The sequence below is a fragment of the Mesoplodon bidens genome (genome assembly GCF_964165515.1).
Source record: "Mesoplodon bidens genome assembly, chromosome: 17".
Taxonomy (NCBI): Eukaryota; Metazoa; Chordata; class Mammalia; order Artiodactyla; family Ziphiidae; genus Mesoplodon; species Mesoplodon bidens.
In genome coordinates this window covers 25396653-25413291 of record NC_138174.1, presented here as the reverse complement: position 1 = coordinate 25413291, position 16639 = coordinate 25396653, and the positions used below count along the sequence as shown (strand labels likewise).

The 16639-nt window shown below is 37.1% G+C and overlaps 1 protein-coding gene across 5 annotated transcripts in view; it reads right to left on the bottom strand.

Annotated features, from left to right (window-relative positions):
* The window catches only part of ELF1 (E74 like ETS transcription factor 1), a 106394-nt gene that overhangs the window by 3968 nt on the left and 85787 nt on the right, over nt 1-16639 (bottom strand). For 4 of the 5 annotated variants that reach the window (XM_081215133.1, XM_081215132.1, XM_081215134.1 and 1 more), the window contains exons 4-8: nt 15583-15690; nt 13862-14029; nt 8080-8163; nt 7154-7346; nt 5456-5899 (exon numbers count right to left, since the gene is read on the bottom strand). In XM_081215133.1, the coding sequence (XP_081071259.1) occupies nt 5456-5899; nt 7154-7346; nt 8080-8163; nt 13862-14029; nt 15583-15690 (997 nt within the window). The remainder of the gene's footprint in view (nt 1-5455; nt 5900-7153; nt 7347-8079; nt 8164-13861; nt 14030-15582; nt 15691-16639) is intronic. The other variant, XM_081215136.1, reaches the window with a different exon arrangement.

The following is a 16639-nucleotide window of genomic DNA, read 5'->3' as shown; positions in this document are numbered from 1 at the left end:
CACTTCTTAAGTCCTGAATAACTTCAGCCAAAGATGAACACTTTCTATTAGATCTTTAAACTGTGGGGAGTTAAAAACCTTTAATACACACCCCTCCCCTTCCTCTTTCCTTCTCTCAGATGTGGCATGAGCAATAATGTACTTGGAAAATTTCCATATTGCTCATCAGGGCTACCACTAGACTTTCAATGCTTTTACTCAAGTCAGAAAAAGATGTCCCTTTCCTGAACACCTGACTGCCATCTGCCAGAAAGTAACACCTGACTGCCATCTGCCAGAAAATATATATACTGAGACATATATATAGATAGATAGATAGATATCTGCAATGTAAATATATTAGCTTATTTGAACAAATTCTAAAACAATAAATTTTCACTAATAAAAAATTCAGAGATTAAAGGATTAAATATTACACAGCTTTTTCCTAAACACAGGAATTTTACATTATTTCTTTTCTTAGTTAATGATTAAACTGTCAGTTGTGTCTCATATTATATAACAAAGGTTATATTACAGTTAACTACCTTTAAAAAGCTTAAGCTGCTTGTAACCAACTGGTACAATATTGGTCATTTAAAATTCCTCAAACTTTCTGAAGCTAAGAAACATATACAATATAATATTTGGCTTTTGTTGAATATCAGATGTCAGAAAGTGTCATTTAATTGTTACAACCACCTGTAAGCTTAAATAATATCATCTTCATTTTACGGATGAGGAAACAGACTCAGAACAGTTAGTTAATGTGATCCAGCGTCACATCTAATAATTGACAAGGCTGGAGGGCGAGAAGGTTATGCCCACATTCTTCCTACTCCATTACACTGCTTTAAAATGTATAATGTGTACATTATACATTTTTAGAGGCTAATTTATTTAAAAGACCCTAAGACAAACTATTAGTACTTGGATAAACATTATAGAGAAATAAGTTATACTGGGTTGGTATATGGACTTGCAGGTTTACCAAGTAACAACTTTAGGAAAATATTTTACCAGAGGTTTATTTTTGGGAAGCCAAAGTTAAAATTTGTAAAACTGAGCATACATACCCTAAATCAATTAAGGAAAGTTTAATCAATTTCAATATAGATACAGCTGGCCTTCCATATCCACGGTCTCCACATCCACAGATTCCACCAACCTCTCTGTTGGAAAATATCCACGCCCCCCCAAAAAAATTTCCAGAAAGTTCCAAACCACAAAACTTGAATTTGCCACATGCTGGCAACTATTTACATAGCACTTACACTGTTTTAGGTATTATAAGTAATCTAGAGATGATTTAAAGTATGTGGGAGGGTGTATGGAGCTTATTTGCATATACTATGCCATTTTACATAAAGGGCTTGAGCATCCTCAGGTTTTGGACTCCAAAGGGGGTTCTGGAACCAATCTCCTGAGGTTACTGAGGGATAACTCTATGTGCAATTATGTGAGATAAAAAGGAAAGAGCAAAGGAAAAAATTGAGAAAAAATATGTTGCTACTTCATTGTAAGTAAGTGATAATTCATATGATTATGTGAATTAACTGACAGTATGGCAACTCATTAAGTTCACTGCTTTAGACTAAACTGCTTGCATTAAAACACTATCTCCACCACTTACTAGAAGTGACCAGGCTCCGTGGCCTCTCTTGCCTCTGTTTCCTCAACTGTAAAACAGGAATATTACCTACACGTCCCTGAGCAATAAGGATTTTCTATGCATTAATATATGTAAAGTATATGAATATAGAGAGTTCTTTGAAAGTATCAGCTCTTGCTGTATATTAATTTAATAATTAATCTAAATTTAAGTCATAATCATTTGACCTTCCCTCAACTATAGAAAAAAATATTTCAAAGATCTTTGATTTTATTAAAAAGTAGTCAAGAAAGATATAGCCGAATTTCTGTTACTTTTCTTAGGAGTGATAATATGATTATTTAGGATATCTCTATTCTTTTTTTTTTTTTTCTGCAGTACACGGGCCTCTCACTGTTGTGGCCTCTCCCATTGCAGAGCACAGGCTCTGGACGCGCAGGCTCAGCAGCCATGGCTAATGGGCCCAGCCACTCTGCAGCATGTGGGATCTTCCCGGACCGGGGCACGAACCCGCGTCCCCTGCATCGGCAGGTGGACTCCCAACCACTGTGCCACCAGGGAAGCCCAGATGTCTCTATTCTTAAAGAGTGTACACTGAAGTATTTAGGGGTGAAATGTCATGGTGATGTCAACTGACTTGACAAATAGCCAAACAGGAAAAAAAGGGTATAAATAAATATAGAGAGGAAACAAATAAGGCAAAATGCTATCAACTGTGAATCCAGGTGGATGGTATAGGTGTTCAGTGTACTATTTCAACCTTCCCATATTGTGAAATTTCTCATAGTTAAAAGTTGGGGTAATTACAATGAAAATAAGTAGGATTTGGGGGAGGAAAATAAAATATAACCAAATGAGAGAAGAATTTTTTCTTAAAGTCAAATGAATGATTAAGAATGTATGTGGGGCTTCCACAGTGCCATAGTGGCTAGGAATCCTCCTGCCACTGCAGGGGACACGGGTTCGAGCCCTGGTCCGGGAGGATCCCACATGCTGTGGAGCAACTGGGCCTGTGCGCCACAGCTGCTGAGCCTGCATTCACTCTAGAGCCTGCGAGCTGCAACTACTGAGGCCTGCACACCTGGAGCCTGTGCTCTGCAATGGGGGGTGCCGCTGCGATGAGAGGCCCATGCACCACAAGGAAGAGTAGCCCCCACTCGTTGCAACTGGAGAAGGCCCGTGTGCAACAGCGAAGACCCAACGCAGCCAAAAATAAATAAATAAAATAAATTTATTTTAAAAAAAGAACGTATGTGGATACATACGTACATTCATATAAATACATAATAATTTCTACGAGAAGAAATTGTGTTTCGGGAATTCCCCGCCGGTCCAGTGGTTAGTTCTCGGCGCTTTCACTGCCATGGGCCCGGGCTCAATCCCTGGTCAGGGAACTAAGATACCTCCCACAAGCCACACACCATGGTCAAAAAAAAAAAAAAAAAAAGAAAAGAAAAAAACTGTCTTAAAGTTTGAAAATTAAATTTTGTATTTCTTCATTTTATAAGTAGTCCACTTAGAGAACTCATTATTCTAAAAGGAGATAAAGAATGATCATATACACTACTTCAAAATAAATTCTATAAATATGAAGGGGTGTTATATGTCAGACTATGTTAGGTGCTAGGAAAAGGACAAGGAATAGAATCTAGGTCCTACAGATTTAAATGTATAGCAGGAGACAGGCATTAAAGTCACCTGAAACACCTGGTTTATGTACCAGAATGTGGTACAGGCAAGAAGTAAGCTTTAGCTGGAGAGCAAGGAAGGAATTATGAGTAGAGTGAGAGCTGGCAGTGGAGGCTACAGAAATTGGACTGCACTCTGTGTGCAAAATAGATCTAACAAAAGCTGCAAGAAGGCATTATCACGAATGCTGACTCTTGAGCCATTAAACAAAGAATGGCTCTGGTCAGAAACATCACATAATGATATGCATCGGTAACATGTAGGTTGCAAGAGAAAAAAATAGGAGAAACAGGAAGCAGACAGAGAGTCTACAGAACTCTGAGACTGTGGAAATGAAGATTCTGAAAGGTACACGAAAGACAGTTTGAAAATCAGAGGTAGGGAGTGTAATTACAATGTTTTAATATCTGGCAGTGAGTCTTACTCAGAAATTGACATTCAGAGTAATAAACTATCCAATATAATACACAATTTACTATCAGAGCTAAAGGTATGTGTTTTTGTTGTTCTTGTTGTTTTTCTTCTGGTTTGTTTTTATTCTCTAGGTCTAAAAAGGAAACTTTGATTAGAGATGCTAAAAAACAACTGAATCAGTCCAAGAAGGGAGTCCCAGTGATCAGCTGTGGCCATTGTATGTTTCATATCAACACAAATACATACAATGATAAGATGACAAAGAGCATAGAAACCCATGCGAGGAACCACATAATTTCCATTAGATATTCAGTCGTCATAAGTAACCAATAGAACTAAGAGGAAAATAAAACATTAGAGGGAAAATATAGAGTTAAATAAGTACTTCTTTAACTAAGATGGAAAAAATGTGATCTTTATATTCCTTACAAGTCAACGATTTAAGAGAATTCAATTCTCTTAAATCAAACTTGTCAAAAGTTTAAATGGACCATACAAGGAAGACTGAATCGTCTATAAGTCTGTTTTGATTCTAGGTAATGTATACTTCAAGATCAACTGAACAAAAACTCAGCATTTATATTCTAGAATATACAACTGTAAGATTGAAGTCAGCTAATGAAAATAATCAAAGAATCATTTTTACTGGATTTGGAGGGGCTCCTATATTTTATTATGATTCATGTTCCGGAAATTCATGGCAGTAGAAATGGAAAAACAGAACCTGAAAATGTCCATCTAATTTTCTGCCTTTCTCCCTTTTCCCCATTCTAAATCAGTCAAGACCAGTCCCAAGTGTCTGCAATAGAGCAGTCTAATTTGTTGTTTCATGTCTTTTCTGGGGTTATGAGGCAGATTTGATCTGATTAAACCACAAAACTCTTCTTCCAACTCTGCCACTCTAAAAGCCTGAAAAAGAGGACCTTCGATTCTTGGCCTCCAACCTGTTTGAACTTTAGAACTATTCTGGATACTATCTGAGAAGACAGTATCTTCCCAAAGACTAATGTGTATTTCTTAGAACTCAATGCATTTCAAAGGGTCATGATATGTAAATTTATGTTAAATTTTTACAGCTTCTACCTTTGTTTGAAAAAAGATCTGAAGCTATTCTCTGGATTTTCTTATATGTGGATACCTTCTTATATGGATCAATTCAGTTACACAAAGCTATAGAGAACTGTTTCAAATTGATTGAATAACATCAAGTAATGTCAAAGTTTAAAAGTAAGGTATAGGATCTTCCCTGGTGATGCAGTGGTTAAGAATCCGCCTGCCAATGCAGGGGACATGGGTTCGAACCCTGGTCCGGGAAGATCCCACATGCCGTGGAGCGACTAAGCCCATGCGCCACAACTACTGAAGCCACGCACCCAGAGCCCGTGTTCGGCAACAAGAGAAACCACCGCAGTGAGAAGCCCGCGCACCACAACGAAGAGTAGCCCCCGCTCACCGCAACTAGAGAAAGCCCACATGCAGCAACAAAGACCCAGCGCAGCCAAAGAGAAATAAAGTAAATTTATATATAAAAAAAGAGTGCTTAAAAAAAAAAATAAATAAATAAATAAATAAATAAAAATCAGGAATCATTGATACAATCACAGGACTGATGCAACGCTGCTGAAACAATCTGTTGACCAAGAGTTCTAGCTTGACATGTATATAATTTTTATTTTCACTTCTGAATCCTGACACGTTTAACGACGACTCTGGTCAGAAACATCGCACAATGATCTGCACCAGTAAGTTTAGTTTTCTCACCTAATACTCTGAACGGAAGAATTTAATGTTTCGTCCTGCATGCTACTGGTTGCTTCTCCTTCTGGAACAGCTTGTACTGGCTGTACTACATGAATAGTCCGGAAGAGCTGGGTAGGATATGGAGTCTGTGTGGACTGCATTGTCCTAAGAACCTCTGATGGCTGTGCAGGTTCCACAGGATCTTTGGGTTTTGCAGCTTTAGAATTCCCTGGTTTTAGAACTGTAGTGGCTCCTCCTTTTATCCCTGGACCTGAAGATACTCTCGATCGACTTGCCTGGTTCCTACTCGAAGTGGTTGTTGAAGACAGTGATGGATCTGAAGACTCTATGCTGGAACTTGGATCCTCATCATCTATATAAATAAGGTCTTTCGGCATATCCTTAAACTGATACACCAAGCGCTGACCTTCTACTTTTGCCAGAATACCCCTTTGGTAATAGTACCTATTCAAAGCAGAAATTTCATCAATATTGTATTCAGTTATACATAAACTAAAATAATATTCAACACAATAAAAATTTCCTAATCGTAAACAAAAGTTTAAAGCTAGAAACAAACAGGTGAGAAAAGACTTTCTAAATGAAGGGTAGTTATTTCTCTTCTATAGCTTACTGTAATTATAATGTCCCTAACCTGTTTAAATTTGCTTCAGTAAATCTGAAATAATTTTCTGTATAAAAGTTAATGATGGGGAGGGGGAAGGGTGGGCTGTGACAAGGCGAAAGAGAGGCATGGACGTGTATACACTACCAAACGTAAGGTAGATAGATAGTGGGAAGCAGCCGCAGAGCACAGGGAGATCAGCTCGGTGCTTTGTGACCGCCTGGAGGGGTGGGATGGGGAGGGTGGGAGGGAGGGAGATGCATGAGGGAAGGGATGTGGGAACAGATGTATATGTATGACTGATTCACTTTGTTATAAAGCAGAAACTAATTAAAAAAATAAATAAATAAACTTTAAAAAAAATGGAAAAAAAAAAGTTAATGATGTACAAATAGAAGTGATTCAAATTCTGTCATTTATTTTAATTAAATCAAGAACTTAAAAAGTGTGAGTTAAAAAATAAAATGCCAACTGTAACTAAATAGTTCTGGTTTAAAAAGGTTACCAAGTTCTCAGGTCACTGATATTTCTAATAAATCTTTCTCAAATATACCCAGATCCTGAAGACTAAATGACATGATCACAAGAAAAACAAACTAAAAGTGGGTTTAAGTGATACCTTTGTTCAACATTTTCACAATGGCTAATATTATGCTCGAAGCATTAATTTATTCCAACACAATATATTACACATCATACCTGAGATTCATGTTTAAAAATGCACCCTCTTATTCAGTACCTGCATTACTACTAGTTGTTACTTTGTGCTGAACTTAAGTTTAATGATTCAAAACATGTGAGCCTTGTGGTCAATTTACAATTTCTGATGACAGCTTAACTAACATTTTCTGATCCCTTCATAAATAAAATATCTCGTTTGCATGAAGATTTGGTGGGAGGAAGGAGAACATTCTCCCAGACTGGAATAAGATTTCAACGTAAATACATACTCATTTCTATAAGTAGTGTGGTTTTAGCCCTTCAACAATAAAATTCACCATTTCTTTAACCCGCACACTTTTTAGAAGTCACCTACTTTTCAGTATTTAGGAACTGCTACTGGTCACACAGTGAACTACAGAAGCCTCACGTACCTGAGGGCTCTTCCCATGGTCTCATAATTCATGTCAGGCTTGTTTTTGTGCTTCCCCCACAATCGGGACACTGCTTTAGAATCTACCAATTTAAAAATGCCTTTTTCTCGCTGGGTCCACTTGATATATTTAGGACAAGTAGCTTTGTCCTGGAGCAGTGCCAGTAAAAACTCCCAGAGATAAATTGTGTTTCCTGAAACAAAAGCAATTTCTTTTTAACTGCCCAAAATTTCATTTGAAAGAACACAATAAAACACAACTAAAGGTCTTCTTAAGTTCCATCTATAATTATACAAACATACTACACAGTTCAGTTAGTACTGGTGATATAATGGACATAATTTTTAGGGTCTAACATAGATCTTTTTATTAGTCCCGTATAAGATGTCTGAACAGAGCAATCCTGCCAATTGGATGTGTAATGACTTAGGGAGAAAGCACTTTGAGACAATTTTTTTTTTCAGCCTCTTTAAGAACCATTATTACGCCTAAGAAACTGAGAAAGAGTTGTACAAAACCTTTCAATAGTTGTTCTTTTTATATAAAGAGCCAGCAGATTAGCCTTAATAATTTTCTTCAAATTTGGGCAGCAGTTATGAAAATACTAAAACTCCAAGACAATATAATAAAGTGTCTATGAACTGAAAACCTAATGTGGTTGAATTCTTCCAAGAGGCTCTTTATTAAATGAAAGGATGGATTATTTTGATAGGTAAGTGAAAATCTCCTAGACGGATTTCTTGGACTACATTATTACCAGTCTTCCTACAGAAGGTGGCAACCGTACCTTATAAGCATGTGGCAGCAATAAGATCCATTTCAATAAAAGCTGGTGGTTTCTACTTAAAATATGCAGACATTTTAAAGCAATCTGAATGTTACTTGACCCATAAGTATTATAGGGAAGTTACAGTGGTAGTACTTACCCTTCCCATCTTTGTTTTTCTTCCTCACAGATATGTTTGGTGTAGTGGCTGGGGAATCTGGTCGTGGTGGTTTAGTTTTTCTCCCTGAAATCACAATGGCTCTACATAAATATTTGCCCTCAAAAGAGAGAAGGAATGGACAATTTAGCTGTTTATAAATGCTGTTTTGTCATTTATCCTAAATTTCAAGTGCCAAATATTTTATACATGGAACACATATATTGGTCTCCTAAGTGCTATTTATTAAAAGGAAAATAACTTCAGTAAAAATTTGACATTAACTTAGGTTAGATCACAAACACTTTTATGTAGAAAACAATACTTTGGCTCATTTGTAAAAATGAGGTTACGTTTAAACTTTACATTTTGTCTTTGAGGTGACAATAGTGACAGTGCTTTCTTAAAATCTGGGGGAATATTCTTGATGCTGATAAAACTTGGGCTCAAAAAATAAGCCACACAGGTTTGTCTGCCTCTTGGTTAGTTCTCAAATACTGGAAACTACCCCAAACCTCTAGATATAAAAAATAAGTGAGGCTAAATTTCTGTGAACCACATAGTCAATTTTTATTTTCTTGTGTATTTTTAAACATCTCATTCTTCTATATTTCTTTCAATTTACAGCAAACAAATTTACTTTATGATTATCCATCATCCAATCCTAAACAAGTCCAATGCAACAGAGTTAAACTGTATTTTGTGCAGCCTTAGTCTGGGTCAACCAACTATTCTAAAACTGTGTTTGTGATCTTTTTTTGCCACTTATCTAGAATCACAACTTGGCAGCAACGTTGCCTATGATTTAGGTTAAGCTGATGCTGCTGTCTGAACAGACTACCACCCTGTATATGAGAGACAATGAAGATTAAGCATAAATAAATACTTTAGTTAGTACCATTTACCCCTACATTCTTGAAGCTGACTCTCTGATCTTAGATCATAAGGGTGAATGCTGGGGTAATATAATATAGGCAGTAATTTAGAAAAGCAGAATCCCAGAGCTAAAGTCGCAAGGTTAGTGACAACACATCCCAAGACAAACTGAATAGAAAAACGTTTCTTTCTGTTGTTTCTTTGTTTGTTTTTTGCCCATGCCGCGTGGCTTGTGGGATTGTAGTTCCCCAACCAGGGGTTGAACCCAGGCCCTGGGCAGTGAAAGCATGGAGTCCTAACCACTGGACTGCTGGGGAATTCCCAGGAAAACATTTCTGAAGTTAAGGTAAGAGTCAAGGAGAAGAGAGTCAAAAAAGTCACTCTTAAGGCCAGGTTCCTCTTGAAACTACCAGATGTATAAACGTAGACCGTAGGAGCCTGTGTCTCAACTCCATCACTGCAGACATCTGCAGAGAACCTCTGCATGACACAGAGACTTCTAGCTAACTGTGTTGATGACAGTGAGGAATGGGAGAAGCCAGACTTCAGTTGGCTCCTATCCTTCCTCCCATCTTACTTTATGCTATTTATTGACTTGCTCTGATAGATAATATTTTCTTTAAGCCACGGTTTTCCTCCACTCGTTTTAGTCATGGCAGATACTGTCAGTAGCCTACCCAATATCCATCCTCTCCATCATCTTCCTTACTGTTCACGGCGGTGATGTACACAGCTCCACATGAATTACAGATTAGTTGGGTATAGAAATTCTGGTAACAGTTATTTCTTCTCAGTGCTTTGAACATATCCAGCCCTTCCAGCCTTTACTGGGAGCTTGTAAGCTGCCAATCCAATAATCAATCCTCTTCAGGTAATGCAGATCCTCCCTGGTTGGTTTGCTTCTTCTTCCTTTTTTTTTTTTTCTTTTCTTTTTTTGAAGGGGGTGGAGGGGAGTCTTTGATGTTCCACATTTTTACCATAATACATTTAGGCTTGGATCTATTTTAGTTATGCTACTCAGGATTCACCATGCTGGGATTAACATCATTCTGGAAAATTCCTCAGTCATTATCTTTGAATACTGCCTCTTCCTCACTCTACACATTCTCTCCTCCTAGAGCTCTGATTAAACATGTAGACCTTTTCATGCAATCCTCACATCTCTCTTTCATATTTTTTATTCTACATCAGATCTATATTGGAGCTCACTAATTCTCTCTTAAGCAGTGACTCATTTACTGTTTAACCCATATATTATGTGTTCTATTTGGTTCCTTATCATATCAGCCTTTCACCATTAAATAGGATGTTAGTCTTTCACTTTCTAAAAACAGCTTTATTGAGGTATAACTGATATACAATAAACTGCTTATGTTTATATTTAGTTTGATAAGTTTTGACATATGTATACACCTGTGAAACCATCACTACACTCAAAGATAATAAACATATTCTTCGCCCCCAAAAGTGCTTTATGCCCTTTTGTAATCCTTACATCTCACCTTTCCCCACCCTGCCCAATCCACTCATATATTTTCTGTCATTATAGATTAATTTACAGTTTGTACAATTTTATATAAACAGAAACATACTCTTTTTTTTGGCAGAGGGGGAGGGAGTCTGGCTTCTTTCCCTTAGCATAATTATGGTGAAATTCATCCATTTTTGTTTTATGTATCAATGGTACATTTCATTTCATTGCTGAGTGGTCTTTCATTGTATGGATACACCACAAATTTGTTTACCCAATCAGCAGGTGATGGACGCTTGGGTCGTTTCCAGTTTGGGGTTACTGCAAATACAGCTGCTAAGAACCTTCATTCATGCATAAGTTTTTCTATTAAATGTATGGCTTCATTTCTTTTGGGTAAATACTGAGTAGTAGAATGGCTGGGTCACATGTTAAGTATACATTAAGTTCTTTAAGGAATTTTCAAACTGTTTTCCAAAAATATTTCCTCCATGTAGGAAGGTGGGGTAATCATAGGGCTCACCTCATTGGTTTCCTGTTTCCCAGGGATCACTCACTTTTGTTGACAGATGTCCACCACTTTCTTTATTACCATTGCTTCATATATTTTATCTGTGGTTTTAGCTGTTTCAAACAGGAGGGTAAATCCAGGTTCTGTTTTTGTTGTTTTTTTTTCCAGCTTTATTGATATATAATTGACATATTGTGTAAGTTTAAAGGGTACAACATGATGATTTGATATACTTATATATTGCAAAATGATTACCACAGTAGGGTTTGTTAACATATCCATCACTTCACAAAGTAATCACTTCTTTTCTGAGAACACTTTAGATCTGTTCTCTTAGAAATTTCCATAGTCACCATGCTTGTACATTAGTCCCCAGAACTTACTCATCATATAAATGGAAGTTTGTACCCTTTGACTGACATCTCCCCATTTCCTCCACCCCGTAACAAACACCATTCTTCTCTCTGTTTCTATGAGTGTGGCTCTTTTCAGACTCCACATAAAATGATAGCATAGGGCTTCCCTGGTGGCGCAGTGGTTGAGAGTCCGCCTGCCGATGCAGAGGACATAGGCTCGTACCCCAGTCCGGGAAGATCCCACATGCCGCGGAGCGGCTGGGCCCGTGAGCCATGGCGCTGGGCCTGCGCGTCCAGAGCCTGTGCTCCGCAACGGGAGAGGCCACGGCAGTGAGAGGCCCGCGTACCGCAAAAAAAAAAAAAAAAAAAAAAAGATAGCATACAGTATTTGTCTTTCTGACTTATTTCACTTAGCAGAAAGTCCTCAAGGTCTGTCCATGCTGTCACAAATGGCAGGATTTCCCTCTTTCTCACAGCTGAATTATATTCCATTCTGTGTATTTATATCTCACATCTTCTTTATCCATTCATCTGTGGATGAAGACTTGGTTGTTTCCAAATCTTGGCTACTGTGAATAATGCCGCAGAGAATATGGGAGTGCAAGTATCTCTTTAACATCCTGTTTTCACTTCCTTTGGATATATACCTACGAAGTGGGATTGCTGAGTCATACGGTATTTCTAGTTTTAACTTTTTGCGGAACCTCCATACTGTTTTCTACAGTGGCTGTACCAATTTAAATTTCCACCAACAGTGCAGAAAGATTCCCTTTTCTCCATATCTTTACCAACACTCTATCTCTTGTCTTTTCTATCACTTTTTCTAGCCATTCTATAGGTGTGAGGTGGTATCTTACTGTGGTTTTGATTACACTGCCCTGACGATTAGTGATACTGAGCATCTTTTCATGCACCTGCTGGCTGTTTGTGTGTCTCCTTTAGAAAAACGTCTATTCAGGTCCTCTGCACATCCTTTAATTGGATTTTTTTTCACTATTGAGTTATACGAGTTGCTTATATATTTTGGATATTAACCCCTCATCCGATATATGATTTACAAATATTTTCTCCCATTCTGTAAGTTGCATTTTCATGTTGTTGATTGATTCTTTTGCTGTGCAGAGTCTTATAGTTTATTGCAGTCCCACTTATTAATTTTTGCTTCTGTTGCTTGCGCTTTTGGTGACATATCCAAAAAATGGTTGCCAAGTCAGGTTCTGTTACTCCATCTTGACTAGAAGAGGAAGTTTCACCTGGTATTTTTTAATAGTCTCATTCTTTGACAATGTTTTTTATTCCCTTGCATTAATAATTACAATCATATTCATTGAAAGTTTCTATTTGATAATCCTATTATCTGAGGTTCTTAGCGAACTAACCTTAGGGTTTTCTGTGTCTGCTGCTTCTCATTCAGGAAGTATCTTTCTTATGCATTCTGTGATACTGAAATGTGAGTTCACCTTCAACAGGGTTTTATTTGAAGAAATACTGTGCAGCCTGGATTAAACGTATGACGTGCCAAAGCAATTTTACAAGAGCTTCGCCTGGTGCCCAAAATTACTGCCAGCCAGGGGCCGTTGTTATGTTAATTACTTGGCTGGAAATTCCTAAAGTCAGTAACAGTTTAAAATCTAATCATAAACCTAAGTTAAGACAAACCTAGGATTATGAATTCTCAAAGGAAAAATTTTCCCACCCAGCTGAGAAATACCAGCTTCTTAACATCTGTCTGTGCCAAAGGGTGGACTGTTTTTCCCCTTAGGGTATAGCTAAGGGATCCCAATTATATGCTGAGGTCTCTGTCTAATACCCCATCTTGCATTGGACCAAGACTTAAGCATCTGCCTCTACAGGGGCAATAAAACCAAGCCCCTTGGACATCCAGACTGACATGTCCTTCTCAGCCCTCAGAGCTGTTGCAGTGTCAGCTCACTCTTATTTTCCTCTGTATTTTTGGCTCTTGGAATTTCCCTTACTTTCATGTGAAGTTAGGTTATGTGGTGGCTGGTGATGCCATCAACCAAGATATTAAACTCAAAATATCAAACAAGCTGGAGTAGAATCAAAAGGCAATGAAATAGGAAGAATGTCAGTGTTAGAATGTAAGTATGGTCCTAATTTGTGAAAACTTTAAAATTCCCTCTAACACATTCTAACATTTCCCTCTTCAATTACTTACCTGCTGATTTCCAACTTGTATTCTTCCCACTGGACTCTTATATTGGAATCTATGCTGGTGGTTTTCAAACTATGTTCTTCGGGAGGAAACTGATCTCAGCCCTTACCCCTGATCTCTTTCTGAGCTTGGATAAAAGAGTTTAGATAAAAGATTGAGGCTTTAGAAAGTTGGAAAATCCCTTTTCTGTGAGATAGACCAAGTATTTTAAATGTATAAAAAAGTATAAAATAATTCTTTAAAAATGAATCTAATACGAAGAAATAACTCTGTTTCGTACCTTCAATTTTTTCTCACATAAGTTTTAATTGGGGTAGAAATATCCTTGAATAGAAGTTATATTTAGATTCCACATCAAGAGTTGACTGTTTTCCCTTAACAAATTAACCACCCACCTTTCTTTCTCTTAGGTTGTTCTGGTGATGAGCGTCCTGGTGAGTGTGCATATGTCTCTTGAACATGCTGAGTTTCCATCACTTCAGGAATCCCATCTAATGTGACGGATACATGGGTGATTGGGGCAACAACAATGTCATCTTCAGATGAACTAAATATATTATTATCTAATGGAAATAAAATCAACTAATTGTAATCAACTTTGTATTATAAATCAAAATAATTTCATAAAATATTTCCTGTTTCTTTGAAGATTAAAATAGAAATAAGATTTTGAAATCTAGTTCCTGCTTTTTATTTCCTCTGCCCTAAGTCAAGTACCCTGAGGCAGTCCAGGCTCGACGGGACCATTCAACGCCTCCCTTACCTGACTTCCTATCCCCAGTCTATCTTGTCTCTCTTCTCCATTCTTCACATTGCCGCTAAAGTTTTTCTTTAAAACCTAAGTCTGGCCTGACCATATTATTCTTCTCTATAAAAACTTTACACCCTGAAAATCAGAAAGAAAAATAAAATTGACATATCTTCCCATAGTTTACAGGGGAAAAAAGATAGGAACAACCCAAACTCCATAGCATGCCATTCTGAGCTTCCACAATCTACAAACCATTATGAAGCTTATACTTCAGCTATACCAAAGCATTTTAAATCTCAAACAGTTCTTTTTTTTTTTTTTTACAGGTCTGTGTCTTTCATTCAATCCCCTCCGCCTACGTTGAACGCCCCTTCCTGTCTCCTCCACCCATGAAAAGCTTATTTTGTTACTAATCGCCCAAGTTAAAACACTGCCTCCATAAAGCCTGTCTCTGGTGTTTTCAGCTAGAGAAATCTCTCCTTCCAGAACACCCCGCTATCCCTCTCATGGCCTTTATTTTTGGCTTTTACAGTTATTTACGTAAATAACTATCTTCAAAAGAAAACTGTCAGCTTGAGGAAAGAAACAAGACCTGTTCATTTTTATAACATGTATTGCCTGATACATTGCTGTGCATATAGAAAATATTCAATAAACATCTTAAATTGATTTAATAATAATTAATTTTATGAGTTTGACTACGTCCAAAGGAGAACATGGATTTAAAAGCAGATCAATAAATGTGGCAGTGAATTTTATGCCATCAAGTCTCAGAAAATATTTCAATGGATTTTTGCCTATTCACTGATGAATACTGACTAAAGATCAATAAAGATCCATTTTTATTGATCAATAAAGATCAATATTGACTAAAGATCACTAAATTATCATAGTTTGGGCCCTAAATACTTCACCAATGAGGTTAAGAAGAAATTCTGCATAATCTGCTATTTGACAACTAAATTACTTTTTTATCCTTAATGTCCTCACTCCCCAAATTAAAAAAAAAAATCTTGTTTAACTGAACACTTTAGCAAAGGTGGCTCAACTAGTACTGTACCTTAAGATGCACTTGGGACCAAAAAAATATAAAACATGGTCTCTGGTCTCTTGATATTTACCATCTGAGAGAGAGATGGAAGAAGAGCTTTTCAAAGCATATAAACATGGTCCTACTATAGCACAGGGAGCTATATTCAATATCTTATGATAAATCATAATGGAAAAGAATACAAAGAAGAATGTATACATATGTATTACGGAATCACTTTGCTGTACAGCAAAAATTAACACAATATTGTAAATCAACTATACGTCAAAAAAAAAAAAGCATATAAACATGAACAGTCCTAACACAACACTCACTGATGCGCTTTTCGTCCAGCATAGGGCCAGGAGAATCCATATTGAGGAGTGCTTCAGCAGCCTCGATAGTTTCAATCGTTTCATCCCCATTATGACAGGAAGCTTCGACTACAATACATTTAAAGAGAAAACAGAATTAGCTACAAGACATTTGTTCTTCTAAAAAGCACAGATTCAGGAATTCCCTGGTGGTCCAGTGGCTGGGACTCAGCACTTTCACTGCCAGGGGCCCAGGTTCAATCCCTGGTCGGGGACCTAAGATCCCATAAGCCGTGCGGTGTGGCCTAAGTAAATAAATAAATACATAAATAAATTAATGAATTTAAAAGCATAGATTCTCATCTCTTGAACCAGGATACATCACTTAATACTCTGGTTGATAACAACAGTTTGTCTCAACATATAAAATCTATACTGAAAATGACTATATTTCTCATTTAAAACTTTGCAAGATGCGGGGGTTTTATTAAAAATAACAACAACAGAAACCTCTGCAAGACACTGGAAGGTAAAAAAGTAAGCAAAATAGAACTCATACTCTAGGAGGAAAACACCAGTCATTTCTGATAGTTCTTGTATTTACATGAATAATAAACTAAGATGTCACTGGGCAGGTCGTGCTGTTTCTGTTGACTCCATACTTTAAAATGACTGGGTTGATAGTTTTAGGTCCCTTTCAGCTCTAACATTGATTCCAATACTCTTAGTTCACTCATAGGAACGAATAAGAGTCTCGGTTAATTTCTGAATCTTCTTCCGTTCTTCTATAATTAGTGAATTGCCACCATCACCAAAAGTTTTAGTCGTAGTCACATTATTAGAATCTAAACACTCTGATAATTATAGTATTCTGGTACCTTTCTTCTCTAATGTGTAACATAGAACACTAATTTCCCTACTGTGAACTGTGCCTAGTCCCAGGGGTTTTTTTATGTTCTTTAAAAATATTAAAATACAAATGAAAATTAATCCAAGTACATGCTAGACACTAGAGACTTCTCTGCATCCCAGAGAGGTGTCCGAAATAGCTGCACAGCAAATTCCTTGAATGGCTTTT